Source organism: Paralichthys olivaceus, chromosome 15 (assembly GCF_024713975.1).
Source record: "Paralichthys olivaceus isolate ysfri-2021 chromosome 15, ASM2471397v2, whole genome shotgun sequence".
Classification (NCBI taxonomy): Eukaryota; Metazoa; Chordata; class Actinopteri; order Pleuronectiformes; family Paralichthyidae; genus Paralichthys; species Paralichthys olivaceus.
In genome coordinates, this window is record NC_091107.1 from 11,434,657 (window position 1) to 11,451,847 (window position 17,191).

Sequence of the window (17,191 nt, forward strand, 5' to 3'; positions counted from 1 at the left end):
TCCCGTCCTCCGTCAGTGAGGCCAAGTTGAGTAGAAGGAAAACAGAACAGACAATGAATAACTGAGAAACAACAACGATAAATGCACCGATGTGACCCCAGTAGCCAGACTGCTTTTGTGATTTTTCAACAATATTAACAATTTCTAACACATCTACAAAAGAGGCAACAAAAAAGAAAAAGTCAGAGAAAATAATTTCATTATAACCACATGACAAACAGGAAGCAGCTGGTCACCGACACACGTTACGAAAGGGGAGAGCTAAGGTCAGAGTTTAAAAGCAGCATCACAGGAGGCGGAAAGAAGTCCCTTCCCTTCATCTATTTATAGAGTATATGTATGTACACTGAGTATTTCTGTCCGAGGTAAACACTGAGGTTTGGCACGACATGTACCAACAAGTTCACCAAAGATGCACATGACTCCCTCTGAACTGTCTGACACACGCACGCACGCACACACACACACACTTTAAGCTGTTATTGTCCGTTGAGTGTAAATGTGATGAAGTTTCATGTTGTAACAAGTTGTACTATGAAGAGTTAATTTCTTTGACACTCAGTAGAGAACATACCTCCACCAAGCTGCACCAAAATTTCACAGTCATATGTAATAATCCGTCCATATACCGCAGACAGCGGTGAAGACTTGATAACTTTCATTAAAATGACAATTCTGCTTATGTTAGACACGGATCATAAGAAAATCAAGACTGTGATTTATTTGACCAACTCTGACGATACAGTTTTAGTTGCACTGATAATGCAAACACAGTGTTTGATACAAGCAAAGCAACAAAGCCAAAAATAACCTAAAGACAAATAAAAATGACAATAAGTCATCAAAATACATCCTTTCCCCAATTTACAAATAATTTACTGCAAGAAATATACACAGCATTCTATATACACATGATTATGATGAATACACATGTACAACTTTGTGAGGGACTCCCAAAACACAGAACAAAATAGTTAACGCTCTGAAAGGTTGAAACAAATGATGACTATTGATGATATGTTGATAATAAGTGTTGATCAATGAATATCACAGCATTTAAATGATTAATGAATATTTTCTCAAAGGGGAACTACATGTTAAAATCGGTTCACAGGTCTTGGGGAGTAGTACAGCACAAAAAAGTTGTATAAAGCAACTAAAAAAATGGAAATAAACGTAAACATGGGTGATGAAATTCTACCTGATCAAATTCTTCATAGGCTTTTACTGAAAAATGAAGTTGAGTCAGATTCATAATTTGAAAAACACTGGAAATGATATGTTTTAGAACGTGGGTAACAAAAAGACATTAATAAACATGAGAAAAGCTTTGAAATAAAATTGAGAACAAATACACATCAATCCAAATAAAACATTTTCAAAAAGGCAGCCTGTTTTTTTCAATAAGCTACAGATGCTAAAAGACACAGCAGCCAGCACTGTGAAAACCCACTATGATCTAGTGATTCTTGAAATTAACTGGCATTCAGCAATGTCTGCGCCTGATGTTCAACATGTTCCAGGATTCACAACTCAGATCCCATACTTTCACCCAGAGTATTCGATTTTACAAATAAGAGGGTATTTAAAAAACTATCACTGTGAATTGCATTTAAATCAGATATCTGTTGAAAATGTAAAATATTTCTGTTCCGCTTTAGACCGGATCATTTCCTCTGACTGTATCTGCATGGGAAACCGACCAGAAGAATATTTTCTTTAAACACAAATCCTGCATCATAATGTGCGGTGACGTCCATGTTCTCGACTGCTTCTTGCATGAATTAAAACCACAGTGTGTAACCACGACACACTGCCAGTGTCTGCAAGCACAACCCTCGGGCCTCAGGTCATATCAACGTAATCATTCAGACTTTAAGTCGGACACATGGAAAGTGTGAGTTACAGCTTCCTGCAGTTCCAGTTCTGCTGCTGAACGAGGGTAATTACATCACCGACAAGCAGAGTGTGCTGCAGGGCCTGTTGTGCAAGCTGCCGCCCGTCAGAGGGGACCGTTGGGAGCATTTCAACATCAGTTACATAAGAGTTTATCGGGTTTAAGCGTTATTGGTATAAATCTGTATTCAGTACTGATGTGTTATCAGATTTTCAGGTCCATGTAAATAAGGTGCAGTAGCTGTACATAATTATTATTGATTACAGCACTGATTTATGCATCACCGCAGAACTTTCTGGCAACAAGACCACAGCTGTAATTTCATGTGCACATGGTCCTGCTGCCAGAAATGTAACCCAGACACTCTCTGAACAAGTTACAACCCTAACATGAAGACAATAAAATATTATGGTTCCCAGTATCTCTGACCCTCCCTGAAACATGTTTCCTGTCTCCAACATGAAGCCCTCCCCCCTTCAGACAGCAGCTGAACCTCAAGGCCAAGCACAAGGGAGTGACAAGCCTGTCTCACAAAACTGAAATAATACAAGTCATGTTTATAAATGTTCTGTTTTAGGATGATAAGATTATCACCAGCCGCCTGCGCTCTACCCGGCAGTTGAAGGGGGAACGTTACACATCTGGGAATTTTAGGCCAAACCTTTATTTTATCATTACTTTCCCCAACAAGGAGAACCGCCACTGAGGGGCTGGGAGTTGTCCTTTCAGAAATACTCTTACACAGACAGGCTGGGCGTCAGGGCAGGTTGACATATACGCAGCATGTTCCGATGCTTCCTACAAATCCCCATCGTCAAGCTCCTCCCCACCGATTCCGTTGTGAAGGAAGGCCTCCTTCTCTTGCGACACGGTCTCCGAATCGTGACTGTGCTTGGAGATGGTCATCTCCGTGTCTGGAGATGAGCGGGCCATTGCGGCCTCAGCGCTGTGATGAATGCCATAGCAGAAGTAGATCACGAATCCTGTAAAAGCAGAGCAAGAAATATCATCAGTGTCTGTGATATAGTCATTTGAATTAAAATATGGTTTTAGTGGCTTTGTGAAACTTAATGTCTGTTGTTGTGTCTGACCTCGGATTCTTTACTTAATGTGTCACAATGTGTACATTTGCAACCTTCAAAATGATGAAAATAAACCTGACAGAGTGGTCACTTTATTGGACAGCAGTTTCAAGGTAGAAAAGAAGGGAAGAGGCAGTTTTGTGCATTTAGTCTGAGAAAAACCAACCATCCATTGATTAGAGACTCTCAAGTGAAACGTGTCCCATTAAAAGTCAATTTCAGTTTAAATTCTGCAACATGTGTGTCAATATCAAGGGTAAGATGGATAGCAACAGAGCATCACTACCTATGGCCATCCAGACTGAAAATCGTATCCAAGTGCCTCTGTCCAGCTGCATCATCAGGTAGACATTCACAAACATGCTGATCACTGGGATGAAGGGCAGCATTGGAACCTAAGGAGGGAATTTCAGAGAAAGAAAACATGAACCTGAGTGAAGCATACGGTTCAGGAGGTGATGATGAAGTGTCATTATTCTACAGAGGGAGTTCCTGGAATCAAACCTTGAAAGATAGTTTTGTCTTGCTCTCAGGTTGTCTCCAGATGATGAAAGTGAGGAAGAGACACACCATAAAGATGATGCTGAGGGCTACCAAGTTCCACACAGCGAAGCCTCCCTGCACAGCCAGTACACTGAACACCAGGATCAACGTCCCTGAAAGGCACACATTTTTATAGTATTTAATGTTTAACTCTGCACAAATCTCACCAGTAAGTTGATATACTTCTCTTTTGTTGCTGAAACACAGTTAGTCTGAATCACCTACCCATGAGAGAAGCACAGACATTGACGGAGAAGCCCGACAACATGGATGGCTCTGGGTTGTCTGGGAATAGCAGCGCCTTGAAGCTAAACCGTTCCTCCACACCAGGCAGGATGCCTATACTAGGGATGCTGATGCCGTCGCTTAGCTCCACCTCCTCCTGGGTGTTGGTCATCTCATACGCCATACTGGGCTGCTCCGGCTGGTACCTGACGCAATCAAACACACACATTAAGCTGATTCAAACTCAAATGTGTTTCCTCAAGTGCTTCCGCCTGAAAATAGGATCAACAAGGCACATTCAACAAGGGAGATATTCTCCTGGTGTCCCACACTAGGTTGTATACACTGATGTCCCCAACACTGACCTCAGCACCAAGACACAGGCCGCCACTAATGTGTAGGCCAGCAGCGTCCCTATTGACATCAGGTCCACCAGGTCCTTCAGGTCAAACAGAAAGGCCATGATAGCTTCAAATGAGCAGGAAAGAGAAGAAAGAGAGAGCGATAAAGATATTTGCTTGAGTGTGAGAACATTTTCAAGTTAGGCCACTGACTGATGTGTGATAAACCGCTATTTAAAAGTGTTGCATGTCATTGAAAAGCCAAACGTTGTCTCTACCAGCCATTACAACAGGAAAGCCGCAAGATGACATAAAATTATTCTCCTGACTTTAAATTAAATATAAACATCATCTCATGCATCCTCCACTTCTTCATCACTATGTCACCCTGTAACCCTCTCTTAATTACATGGTGATTACACTGTTTGGTATTTGTCAAACACATGAGATGAGTCTCCAGCAGGACACGACCTCTCAGCTGAGCGTGTGATCACAAACGTGCAGGACTGATACAAAAGATGGGCACATTTCTCTATCATCATGCTTGCTTAATCTAAAGTAGAAGCTAGTGGTTGTAACATGTGCACACATACTGAATCACAAATTATGACTCTACTATCAATCTAATACAGTAGCTGAGTAAAATTAGTGGAAGACTTTTTTGTCAGCAGGAATAAGCTCTAACATCACTTCCCAAAGTTTTTATGTAAAAAAGGCAGAAGCACCTGATAAAGGGTGGAGCTATAAACCCAAAGGCTACAAATACAATTTGGTTTGAGTCCTTTAGTGTTTGTTTACCTTGATAGGTGCTAAACTCTATAAGAAGGCTTTACATCGCCCCCTGGCTTGTACAGTGCCACAACCCACATCCATTCACTTTTTTTGACTGAGTGACCATGACAGTGTTTTCCGTTAATTATCTAGACTCAGCTGGCCCGGTTTAATTGTGTCTTCCATAAGAGATCTTTAACGCAACTAGATGAGCACAGAGAAATCCCGATGACTGGTGGATCTTTAAAAAACATGTTTTTACCATCCTTGGCAGGCAGGTTTGCAATGGAGTTGGGCACGAGAGCTTGCTGCATGCTCACTGGCCAATGACTAATCAAACCTCTCAGACATGATTCGAACTGACTGCTGACCATGCACCGTCCAGCTGTATATAAGGTTTCACCTGCAGCCTTGTTTACCCCCTTTAGATCGACACTGATCTCTGAAACCCGTTTTCATCTTACCAGACATAACCCCAGCAACCATAGTGGACGTTATGGGGGACTTCCTCTCACTGACGTGGGCCAAGAAGGAGAAGAGCAGGCCATCTCTAGCCATGGCAAAGATGATACGGGGTAGGGGGAACATGGAACCCAATAGACTGGGGTGGAGTGGGGGAAGAAAACATCAGATTGGGATGACATTTGTAGGTGTAGAGCAGAGGAACACGAAGGAAGGAACGATTGAAGGTTTCAATAGGAGAAACAGGGGAGGTGTTGTTGGTAAGACAGTGAGTAATGTCAGTAAGACAGCGAGTAATGTCAGTAAGACAGTGAGTAATGTCGGTAAGACAGTGAGTAATGTCAGTAAGACAGTGAGTAATGTCGGTAAGACAGTGAGTAATGTCAGTAAGACAGTGAGTAATGTCGGTAAGACAGCGGTTAGGGGGATTCAAGGTGGGAGGATGTGCAACGGGATACTCGAGTGGGTGCACTGCAGAGCATCAGGGGCATGATGGTGGTCCAAGTGCATTCTGATGTCAGCATGCCAAAAGTATCTCCCTTAAAAACCAAATATTGTGCTCTACATGCTGCTACTCTCCATTCCAATGTAAAACCCTAGGTTACTTCACCATGCAGTTTAGTTCTGTATTCATATTCCTCCTTACATCACTAAGACATGGGTAGAAAATATCCCTTAAGTCGCCGAAGATTCAATAAAACATGACAAAGTCACTGGACCATGCAAGCAGAGACACACTAACCTAAATACACACTGTTCGCGCTGTAGCGTGAAAAGACGTCTCTGTGTGATTGGATGCAGTTTAAAAACATGCGTGTTAGTATCTCACCTGCCCCTATGCCCGAGGTGAGGGTTGCAATTAACGGGGTTTTGGTGCGGGGGCTGATCTCGGCCATGAACTTGAAAAGCAGCCCATCGTCGGCCATAGCCCAGATCACACGGGGCATAGGGAACATAGCACCCAGCAGGCTACCAGGGGGGAAGACCAGGATATATAGTATCCACACTTACAGACATGAAAAGGCCGTGTAACATACATCAACATAGACACAAGCTCACAAAGACAAAGCACATAAATAGTATATATACACATTAAATTTACACAACCTTATTCATACTGTGCATGACATATAGGGTAAGAGTAATAATGGAATGTTTAATACCCAAGCAAACATCTGTTCACACCTATCAACCTGACCTCAATATACTGTACACACTCTTTCAAACGAAGAATAATTCAATCATGCATTATTTAAAAAAAAGAAGCAAATTACACATACAAAATTAAATATGTGCATATGGTAAGACCATTTTAATAAAACGCTTAACAGCTGGTTATTAGTGAAAATGCAGCTTGTGATGAGCGCTTGTGACTTGCGGCACGGTTACAAAATAACATACTGGAATTTTATTTTCAGTTCAAGGGATCAAATGCCCTATGAAGCTAAATATACACTCACATAGTCACATGCACACACAGACACGTGCACACACAACTAAACGTGTGTCTGCGCGTTTAGCTGAACGAGAGACAGAACCAGAAGATGCATTTTGCAGTGCGGGTGTGTGTAACTGCTCACCTGGTCGACAGAGCACACAGAGAGCCTACAGCTACAGCGTATTTAGCTCCTCCCCAGCCCACATATTTAAAAGCTACAGGCAGAGGGCTGTTGCTGTCCAGCAGGTAGTACGGCATCATGAGGGTGAGGGCAGCGGATACACCGAAGTACGCGACGAAGCAGATGAGCAGCGAGGACACGATGCCGATAGGGATGGCTCTCTGCGGGTTCTTCACCTCTTCACCTAGGACGTGGAAAAACAATGAAAGTGGCAATAAATACAATTTTTACTCACTTTTTATTCCACCAGGTGCAAACATTTGTCTTCAAAACTATTTTATTTTGAAGAAAAGGGCAGTGGCAGTGCTGTGCAAAAAGGTTCCTGGTTCTTTCTGTGTGGAGTTTGCATGTTCTCCCAGTGTTTGTGTGGGTTTCTCCAGATACTCCATATCATAATAAACTAGATCACCTCCATAAGCTGTTTCCAGCATCCCAGCTTAGTAAAATTGCTTTTGTTACATTGGCAATAACATTTTCTTAATTGTACATTAAGCTGTCAAATTACTCCATAACTAGTTTAAATGGAATAGGTCATTTATTTTGGAGGAGACATAATTAGCATCCCTCCATTAGCTGCTATGTCAGATAGTTTTTTTAATAACTAACTATTTACATTTTCAATACAAGGATGCAGCTCAGAACAATGCACAGTATCCACTCCTTGGCTGTGGTGGCAGCATTCTTGAAAACACGGAAAACTGTCGAAACAGAGATATATTCAAGAAACATTCCGTGTGGTATTTTGCAACACATTTGAACAAGGAGCTTATTTTCTCCCTGTGCACCCAGAAGACTAAAACACACAACTATTCGGACGTAGCAGGCGATTATGCAACAGCGCTCCGAATGCGAACACTCAGGTCTTGTTCTGCAGTGAAATCACATTGCGATGATGGAGCGTGTCCTGCACCACTATTCATGATGAATGACAGATACTGATTTAACCCAGATTGCTGGAAGGTCAGGGGTCACAAGGATAACAGAGGTTACAGTTGTGTGGATGTAACACACACACACACACACACACACACACACACACACACACACACACACACACACACACACACACACACACACACACACACACACACACACACACACACACACACACACACACACACACACACACACACACACACACACACTAATGGCATAAAGGTGCCTGAGTGTGACTGACATGCCCATAAGCTACACTCCAGTATTCAGGGTTAACTTCACACCAGCCAATTAGAATTGAGGAAAAAGAGGGGTGGGTAAAGTCAGGGCCTGGAGAGAGGACAAGCTGAAAGAAACTCCCTTTTTTACAACTCGGGGGCCTTGAAGCGTTTAAGAACTACACACATTAAGACACACCGGTGTGGATCTGCACAGAAAACCCACTTGAGCAACGTCCTCGCCCCAAAACTCATATCTTGATTTATGTCGCTAAGCTCCGTCACGGTGCAGGACCCAACTCACTAAACTGCATCTTTTCTTTTACACCCTCTTATGCAATCCCCTGGATGTTTAGACAAGTTGAGGATTGAAATGGTCCCAACTCAGATCCAGTTACACCCCCCCCCCCCCCAGAAGTGAAACATACCCATGAGGCAGTGGAAAGGATTTGAGAAGTGGAACAAGAAGAGAACAGGGCCAACAAAATTGAGTGTGTGTTTTTTCTCGTGGTTTCATGCTGCACTGACCTGTGGTGGCGATGCAGTCGAATCCGACAAAGGCGTAGAAACAGGTAGCAGCTCCTGAGAGGACGCCTGTGAAACCGAATGGCATGAAGCCGCCCACTCCTAAACTCTCTTTGGTTGGCAGGACAACTGTCAGACTTGATAGGAAGAGTACAGAATAAATAAAACCAGCAAAATACCACCTTAAAAGTATTCTTTTAAAGGTTCAGTTCACCAAAATTACAAACTTTGGAGAATGTGAATGAGACCTTTAATAGTGAAAAATGTGATTTACATTATGACACGGAATGTTTCTCAGAACATCTTCAATATGTGAAACATATCTATTTTCTTACTTGAGACTGGAGTTGGTGGAATTGGCATGAAGGATCTCATCAGGGTCGAGCTGCCAATTCTTCATAGTACCCTTGACCAGCCCAGAGATCACCATGAACAACAGGACCAGGACGTTGATACATGTAAAAACTTTGTTCACCATCGCTGACTCTTTTACCCCAAATGCCAGAAGACCTTGGAAACCGAGAAGACATAGGACGGAATAAGAACTTTTTAAGATTTGTTTTTCTATGAATATCAGCAGTAGATGTCAAGTGTTCAATGATGACGCACTTCTTATAAGTAAATATGAAAGATGCTCAATGCAGGGGCAGATCCAGGGGTGGGACCAGGGGGGCACTGACCCCAGCTGGAATCTGATATGCCCCAGAAGGGCCCCCACCTGAATAAAGTGGTCACTTGCTAACAATAAATATGTTTATTTGTCAAATATTTTTATTTAATGTGCTTGAGCAAGAAACTATTTTAAAATCATATTCTGTGTCTTTGCCGAAGGCTATAGAGCTATAAACAAGGAATGACTTACATGTGCACTTTACTAAATCAGGAATTATGCACAGATAGTAGACATATAATTGGCCCCTGTGTGTAAATTGTGGCCCCTTTATTGCCCCTGATTAAAAAAAAAAATCATAGACACTGGCTCAGTGTAAAACATAAGTGACGACACGAGAGAAAGACATACAGAAAGAGGGGTTTCCCAACCTGTGAGGGTGCATATGATGACAACAGCAAACATGTCGGGGTATTCTGCCAATATACCCGGAGCCTTCATAGACATGTATTCTCTGCAGAACTGCTCTATGCGCTTCCCTACCAACTCGTCGAAGGTGGCGCTCCATGCACGGGCCACACTGGAGGTACCTGGGATGGAGAGATTAGGAAAGTGTCTTTTCTCGATTTGTCGCTGAGCTACAGCACCTGGTGTTCTTCAAATCCCCAATAAATCCAATTTAGGTAATCACCTCTTATTACAAAGTGACAAAAAGGAGACAAAATAGAAGGAAATGCTGTGTTGTTTACCGATGATATAGGAGAGGATGAGGTTCCATCCCGTGATGAACGCCCAGAGCTCCCCTACTGTCACATAGGAGTACAGATAAGCTGAACCTGTCTTTGGAACACGGGCTCCAAACTCAGCATAGCATAGACCGGCCAACACTGAGGCCAAGGCTGCTATCAGGAAAGACAGCACAATAGCAGGACCTGGGATTCAAGGGGGGATCACAGGATTAGAAGATCTTCCTCAGAGGACACCTTTTACTAGTTTACCGTGATGTTAACTTACCTGAATTCTCTCGTGCAACAGCCCCGGCTAGCACATAGACGCCGGCGCCCAGCGTGCTGCCCACACCCAGTGCCACCAGGTCAAAAGTGTTAAGACATCGCGACAGGCGGGAGTCCTCTGTGTTACAGTTCACCACCTTCACCCGCAGCAACTGCTTCCCGAAATGCAGGAGCTTCTCCAGCGCCATGGATGACAGTCCGGCCTATGGGGGAGTGGTAGAAGGTTGGCTGGGATTCAGAGGTCACAGGGGAGCGTTGGAGAGGTCACGTACCCTAATGGGAGGCGAAGGACAGAGGGACAGTATATAAACAAGTTTCCACACTCTCAGTTAAAAGAAGAGCTTAAGTCTGTAACTGATAGAATCCTGTTTGAGCCACTGGTACAGCAGCATGCCATGCATTTCTGTAAAAGCGACACTTGCAATCCCATAAAACACCAAACGTTGAAGAACAGGTAAAGGCGTTCACCCGAGCATGACAAACTTGTAGGCAGAACACGGTTTCCTTGAGTGTTGCATAATACAACCCAAATCCACAATGTGTGACCGTGAGCCAAAAAACTGAGGACCTATAGGGATAATCCATCTCATTGCTGGGTATGTTTCTGACACATAATATGCGATGCAACAAAACTCACGGGAGAAGAGGCAGAGCTGTGAACAGATCGTTTCAACACAAAGGGAATCATAACTCATGACACAAAAACACTTTCTCCAATGACACCGTGGAGGCTCATTATATTGAGTTGCTGCTGCACATAGCAGAAGAAACAAAACGTACCAAGACAAATACTATATCTGTGTTGGAATCAGTATTTCAAAGCATAAGCAGATAAAAAAAACCTCATGGAAGAAACTTGGTGGAAGAAGAATCTGAAATGTAAAGAGCACTCGCTCTTTTTCTCAAATTCTAATAAAGAATAGTCAAATGAATAAAAACAGATGCTGAGACTATCTGACTTTTAGTCCCTTGTATGTGTCAAGCTCCAAAACTGCTGGATCCTACATTTCCCAAGATGCAACTCACACAACATGTTTATTTATGGAGGCGTATTACTATCTGACACTACTACACACAGACTCACAAGATATGAGCAACTGTCTCTGGAGGCTCAATGCAGCTGTAGGACTCCATAACTGTCTGCTGAGACGCTTCTCTGGGTCAGTATCACTACATATTCCTCAGTGCTGGGCTCAAATAAACTGAGAGGTAATACTTGATAATTGGAAGGGAGAAAAAAAACATGGAGAGCAGCTGGAAAAGAGTGGGGAGGGTAGTGTGTGCGTAAACAAGTAGGTAAATGTCTGGTAGAAGTGCTGTGGTATGTTCCATGGAAGAAACACTGGGACTTGAGGGACTGTCATGAAGGAGAATAACTCCATGACCCATTTCTAGGTAATGGCTATTATCCAGAGCTCATGGACATGAGGACACAAATCTATAAAAGGTTGTGTGGACAGTGCAACAGTTGTGTCATACCCTGTGGAAACTTCCACATAAGGGTAAGCTGAGGTGACTGCCTTTTATTCCTTTGCAAAAAAAACAACTGGGTTCAAATACAGTGCAACTTTACAAACTAGATCCAGACTATTAGGCCAAATAAGAAAAGGGAGTTATACATATACTCATATAAAAAAGCTTACATTTGTAGAGGGAAAAATCTCCTGTTTCAGTTTTCCTAAAAGCCATCAGGAACGTTTATAGCATTTCACTTCCCCTCACCTCCTGAGATGGCCTCTTTACTTCAGGAAAAAACGAATAGAAAAAGAAGATTAAAATAAAATCAATAAATACAACAAAAAACTAAATTTATAATCCAAATTGGACATACGGGTGATTTAGTCACAATTATTATGCAAATAATAATTCCTGTTTCAAGCTTCTTAACTGATAATATTTGAGGCTCTTTAACATAAATGATAATAAATATTGAATCTATAATTGTTATGTCTTTGGTGTTTGGACTAATGTCTGTGCAAAAGAAGACATTTCACGAAGTCACCTTGAAATTTGTTGAATAAAAAAAGATATTTTTTAAATCATCTAAAAAAAAATTAAACCGATAATGAAGCTTATTTTATCAGGCGGTTTGCTCCTACAAGAACAAGAAGCAACGAAGCCATGTGGAGATGTTTTCTAACACTTAAATATAAAAAAACGTCTGCAACTATTAAACTGACTGAAGGCCTTCTGAATAACCAGTGTCTTTTGAAGCATCAGATGTCATCATACACATGATATTCTTCATTTGATACCAAGTCCAGAGCTTCGATATCATCCATCCATCTCTTTTGGAGAAAATACAATGTTTACAGATGTTTTAACAACTGAATCCAACTGAAATGATTTACTTGGTAGGGACAAAACTACTGAAAAGAGGAAATCCACTTACATGTTGAGCTCCCTTACTATTTACCATTGTGCTACCGCCCATCATTAGGAGCATTAAATAATCCATTAAAAAACTGGACTGAAGCAGCTGCAGTAAGACCGCTGAGCCCATTCTTACTATTATTCCACCCAGATAAAGAAGTAGCTGATTATCACAACGTCACATGTGCCACATTTTTGTAAAATCCAGGAAGTTCTTAAATAAAAGCTTAGAGGGAAAATACCATTTGAATTGCCAACGATAATCATGAAGCACTTAGAGGCACGAAGACGCACGTGAACATGCACGTAAGCGCAAAAGAAAGAAGCCTATATGAGATCAGTGGCCTGTGAACACAGGTTATACAAAAGAACTTCCAGAAACATGAGGCATCTTGATATAAACTTTGTTAATGTTGTGTGAAATGTCAGAGCTGCAGATCAATGTCGAAATGGAAATGACTTGTTTCCACGTGGCCTACGGATACGCTTCACCTGTTGGTTTGGTCTCTACAGAATGAGGACAGATACGGGGATTAAACTGTACTGTACTACGTATCTTTCAAGCTGCTGTGAAGAGTGCAGAGCGTTCAACGAGGCCTCGCCTATCTGAAATAGAATCTGGAGGAATCACATGGCTTGGCTATTCCAAGCAGCATACACTTGCACACGAATGCACACAGAAGCAGTAGCTGGATGGCCTTAATGATTAAAGTCTTACATTAGTACGTCTGGATGCGCTTGAATTCTAATGAAGTCACTGAGCTACAGTTGCACAGAGGCAAACCCTCAAAGTAGCCATGTTTTAAAGAACCCACAGCATGTTCTAACATGTGCCTGCAAACTGGTGGCTGCATCCAGAGAAGCCTTTGGTTTGGTGTCACCCAGGCGTGCCTTTGCATCAATTTGTTAATGCACGCTTTTGAAAGTGTTCTCTTCTTATCATGGTGAACGCACACTGACCCAATACAAAGGCTATTAGAGATTTAAAAACTGCTTTGGTGAGAAAAGCAGATTTGATGTGAAGACAGAAGAGGCGGCACCCATCAGTGGTGGGCTGTGAACAGGAAAGGGGGTGTGATCCTTTAGAACCAATGAATGAGGTCTATGAATATGACACCGCTTGGCATTTACAGTTAGAGACCTTTTCAGTGCTACAACACAGTTTTAAAGGCCAAATTGAGTGCCTCCACTGTCTTCAGCCTTTAAAGTTAATACAAATATATATTTCAAATTTCAAAAACGGCTTAATATAATAAATAAATGTGACTACCTGGCTAACATAATTGCAAAGTTTCATTAAAAAATTTAGCAAAATTATTACATTATGAATGTATACCATATATATATATATATATATATATATATATTGTTCTCACATATTATGCTCCACCATCAACACTGTTGCTGTCAGATACAACTGTGACAGCAGGATAAGTCTACAGCTCTGCTTGCCTATCTGTACTCCCTACACACCACTGATTATAATGTACACAAGCAACACCACAGACAAATGAAACGCATGTGGTTCTATGTTTTAGTTGTCAACTTGTGGGTTGTTCAGTTCAGCTATATACAACTGCCCACATGTACACACTCACTATAATGAGTGGAGTGTTGTCTGCTGCTCGTTGACATTTTCCGTCTGTTCCTATCCCACACACTTTGTGTACACAGGATGCCATCCAACTCTGCTCGGTAAACACAACTTTATTGAAGCCTGATTGGCCTATGAACAGTCAATATCGCTGCTCCCTGATTATTTCTGTCAGCCATATTGCCCTGGGGCCCTGTTCCACAAAGTGGTTTTTCAGGAAAACTTTAAAAGTTTGTTCACCCTGAGATGAGGAGAACTCTTTTTTTCAAATTCAGAAGATCACGTAACCTCAGTTACCTCAGTTATTTGTTGACGACTCTGCACTGCACTGCAACCTGCACTGTTAGAGTGGCAGTTTCCAGCAAACCCTCTGGGTCACCTTTAACTTGCCTTGTTTGTGAATTTCAATGTGTGTCAGCGACAAAAGGTCGGTCAGTGTGTCAGGAGCAGAGTCATAGACTCTTCACCACCTCTGTGGATCAAAAGCCACAACACACAGGAGTAGTGTTGTGGCACCAACAAACGCGACAGGACACAACTTTCTAAATTAAATAATGTCCACAAACCAAGAAAGCTGATTGTCAGTTTACGGTCAAGTTGTGACCATAAAAAATAACTATTAATAGTCTAACTTGGGGAAAATGGACAGTTCCCTTCACCTGGGGAGGACACTGACCAGATAATCAACAAAACAAAAGATTGACCCTTTACCTTCTTTCAGTTCAAGTAAAGCTTGTACGCTTTCAGGAACCAAAACATTTAAACAGTTTTTAGACAAAGATAAAACAATGATGCCAAACACTGGAGGCAAGAAATTTGAGGATCTACAAGAATGTGGAAGACACTGAAGTGTCTCTGCTGGTTAGTTAGTGATAATGTGAGAGGATGGTCAGCATCAGTTGAGTCATCGAGGTCATCCAGGATATTTACAAGAGAATATTTGAGTTCTTATCAGTTTGAACCTGTACTATATTGACATACTATTTAACAAAGAAATATTACGTGAAATAGCAATGGTTTATTTCAACATAAAGAATGTATGTAAATTCAGATTCTGGATTGTATTGTTCTGTTCAGTAATTGTTTCTGGGCACCACTGAGTACAAAGTTCATTTTCATAATCTCAATCTATTTCTATTCCAGCGAATAATCCCTTCTGTTGCCAGAAATTCGCATTATGTGTGTTTGTGTGTGTGAATGTGTGTACTACTATTACCCCTGAGCCATGTTTTGTACACAATGTGTCTGTTTACTACAGCCACAGTCACTCAGTGAGCCAGTTTGAGCTCTGCTTTGAGATGTCAAAGTCAAAAACCACTGAATGCAACTAGTTAGGGCCGAAGAATAACACAATATATATTTGCTGTTAAACTTTTAACATTTATTGTATTTAATTGTAGAAAAACTGATAAATGTTTTAATCTATATATAATTTTTGGCAGTATCATGCAACACTACAAATTAATATTAACTGTAAGTTTAAGCAAAAGCCTCAGAGGCTGCAAAAATACAGGTGTGTGATGATGTTAAGATAAGATGTACCTTTGTTGAGCTTCCGCAGTTTTTCTAAATGTGCAACATAAAGATCACAAAACAGGATGTGTTATTGTGCAGTTTGTCTGAATTCTTGGAAACATAGGATGTGCAGCAGTTACTGAGTATGTATCCAACCAACCCCCCCCCCACACACACGCACGCACACACACGCACACGCACACACACGCCTGTGCATTTGTATAGGCTACATCCAATCCTGCACTTGGCAACTTCCCTGCTGGTGACCCACTTTCAGTCCAGCTATAGTTAGACCAACCTGAACTGTGCCCAGGATCTAAAAGGTCAATATAGAAACCACAGTCTTTATGACAGATTTAGAGAAAATTACATTTCAAGAACTGACATTTTCTCAATTTAGTTTTGGAAAGGACTCCAGAAGATTTGCCAGTTCAGATATTGGCCACAGCTCAGACCAGCTCTACTTTATTCCAGCTGTTTTATTTTAATGCCAAACCCTGCAGGAGGGGAGCGCATCCCAGGACCCCCTCTCATATTACACTGTGGTCACTCACAGACAATGCACTCCAGCAGCCCCTTCACGTGGACGCATCCAAACTTAGCAGTGAGGATCTGAGGAGCGTGTTTCAGCAGAGATCGACTGTGCACCCAACTGAATCAAACACATCCATGAGCTGCTCGTTAGAAAGCGATCAGATTCCGCTTCGAGCGAAGGGAACATGTGGTTTTCAGCGTGGACGCACGGACACGCATTGCCTCAAAGCTTTCCAAGCGATGCCCACATGCCGAAAACAATCCGACCAACAGACTGATACTCGAAGTTAGTCATCACACACCGTTAAACCAAACGCATGTGGCTGCATAAGTAGTTCTTTACCTTGGAGATCTTGCAGGAGAGCATGGAGCAGTGATCCAAGACCGCGAGCTTCCCTCAGAGGTTTTAAAAAGTGGAGGAAAACTAACTGTGTCGACGCTGATGGTGGACGAGCTGCTGTGTGTTTCTCTACAGGTGGTTTGGAGGATTTTAAGTTTTCGGGTTGGCGTGTTTAGCGAGTGTAAATGGAGAGGGAGAGGGTACACCGGGAGCCCCGCCTACTCATTGCTATTACAGTTGTCGAGCAGCCATGAGCTGTAGCTAGAGACCACAACTACCCCAAGTGGCGACTGGAGGAGAGAAGTCAGGGCTGTGATTTCACCTTGATGTCTGGTTTGATCATCAGTCAAGTAGGGAGAACTTTAAATAACATCTCAGCTCACTTTCTATAAAAGAAATCTTTCAAATCAGTGAGTGATCCTATTTCAGTCTGCAGAGAAGAGAATTAAAATGCTCATTCATAAATTGAAGCTCACTAGAAATGCACTGTATACAGTCCCTTGATGAAAGCACATTTAAGATCACAGGTTTTTTGCATCAAGATCCATGAATAATTCCCCAAGAAATCTCTGAGAATGTTGAAAAACTCTCTC

General features: G+C 42.0%; 1 protein-coding gene across 2 annotated transcripts; it reads right to left on the reverse strand.

Annotated features, from left to right (window-relative positions):
- Positions 1-698: 698 nt before the first annotated feature.
- On the reverse strand, positions 699-16,795 carry slc7a1a (solute carrier family 7 member 1a). Of its 2 annotated transcripts, none has more exons than XM_020085917.2 (13): positions 16,602-16,795; positions 10,244-10,515; positions 9,979-10,161; positions 9,661-9,819; positions 8,955-9,129; positions 8,623-8,756; positions 6,902-7,124; positions 5,324-5,460; positions 4,113-4,215; positions 3,748-3,953; positions 3,484-3,635; positions 3,266-3,374; positions 699-2,880 (listed from the first exon to the last, which is right to left on the reverse strand). In XM_020085917.2, exons 2-13 carry the CDS (start codon positions 10,428-10,430, stop codon positions 2,696-2,698), a joined length of 1,953 nt encoding a protein of 650 aa, XP_019941476.2. In that variant the 5' UTR covers positions 10,431-10,515; positions 16,602-16,795; the 3' UTR covers positions 699-2,695. The 2 variants fall into 2 exon arrangements, with proteins under 2 accessions (XP_019941476.2, XP_019941475.2); XM_020085916.2 differs by lacking the exon at positions 5,324-5,460 and adding an exon at positions 6,151-6,290.
- Between the last annotated feature and the right edge of the window lie 396 nt (positions 16,796-17,191).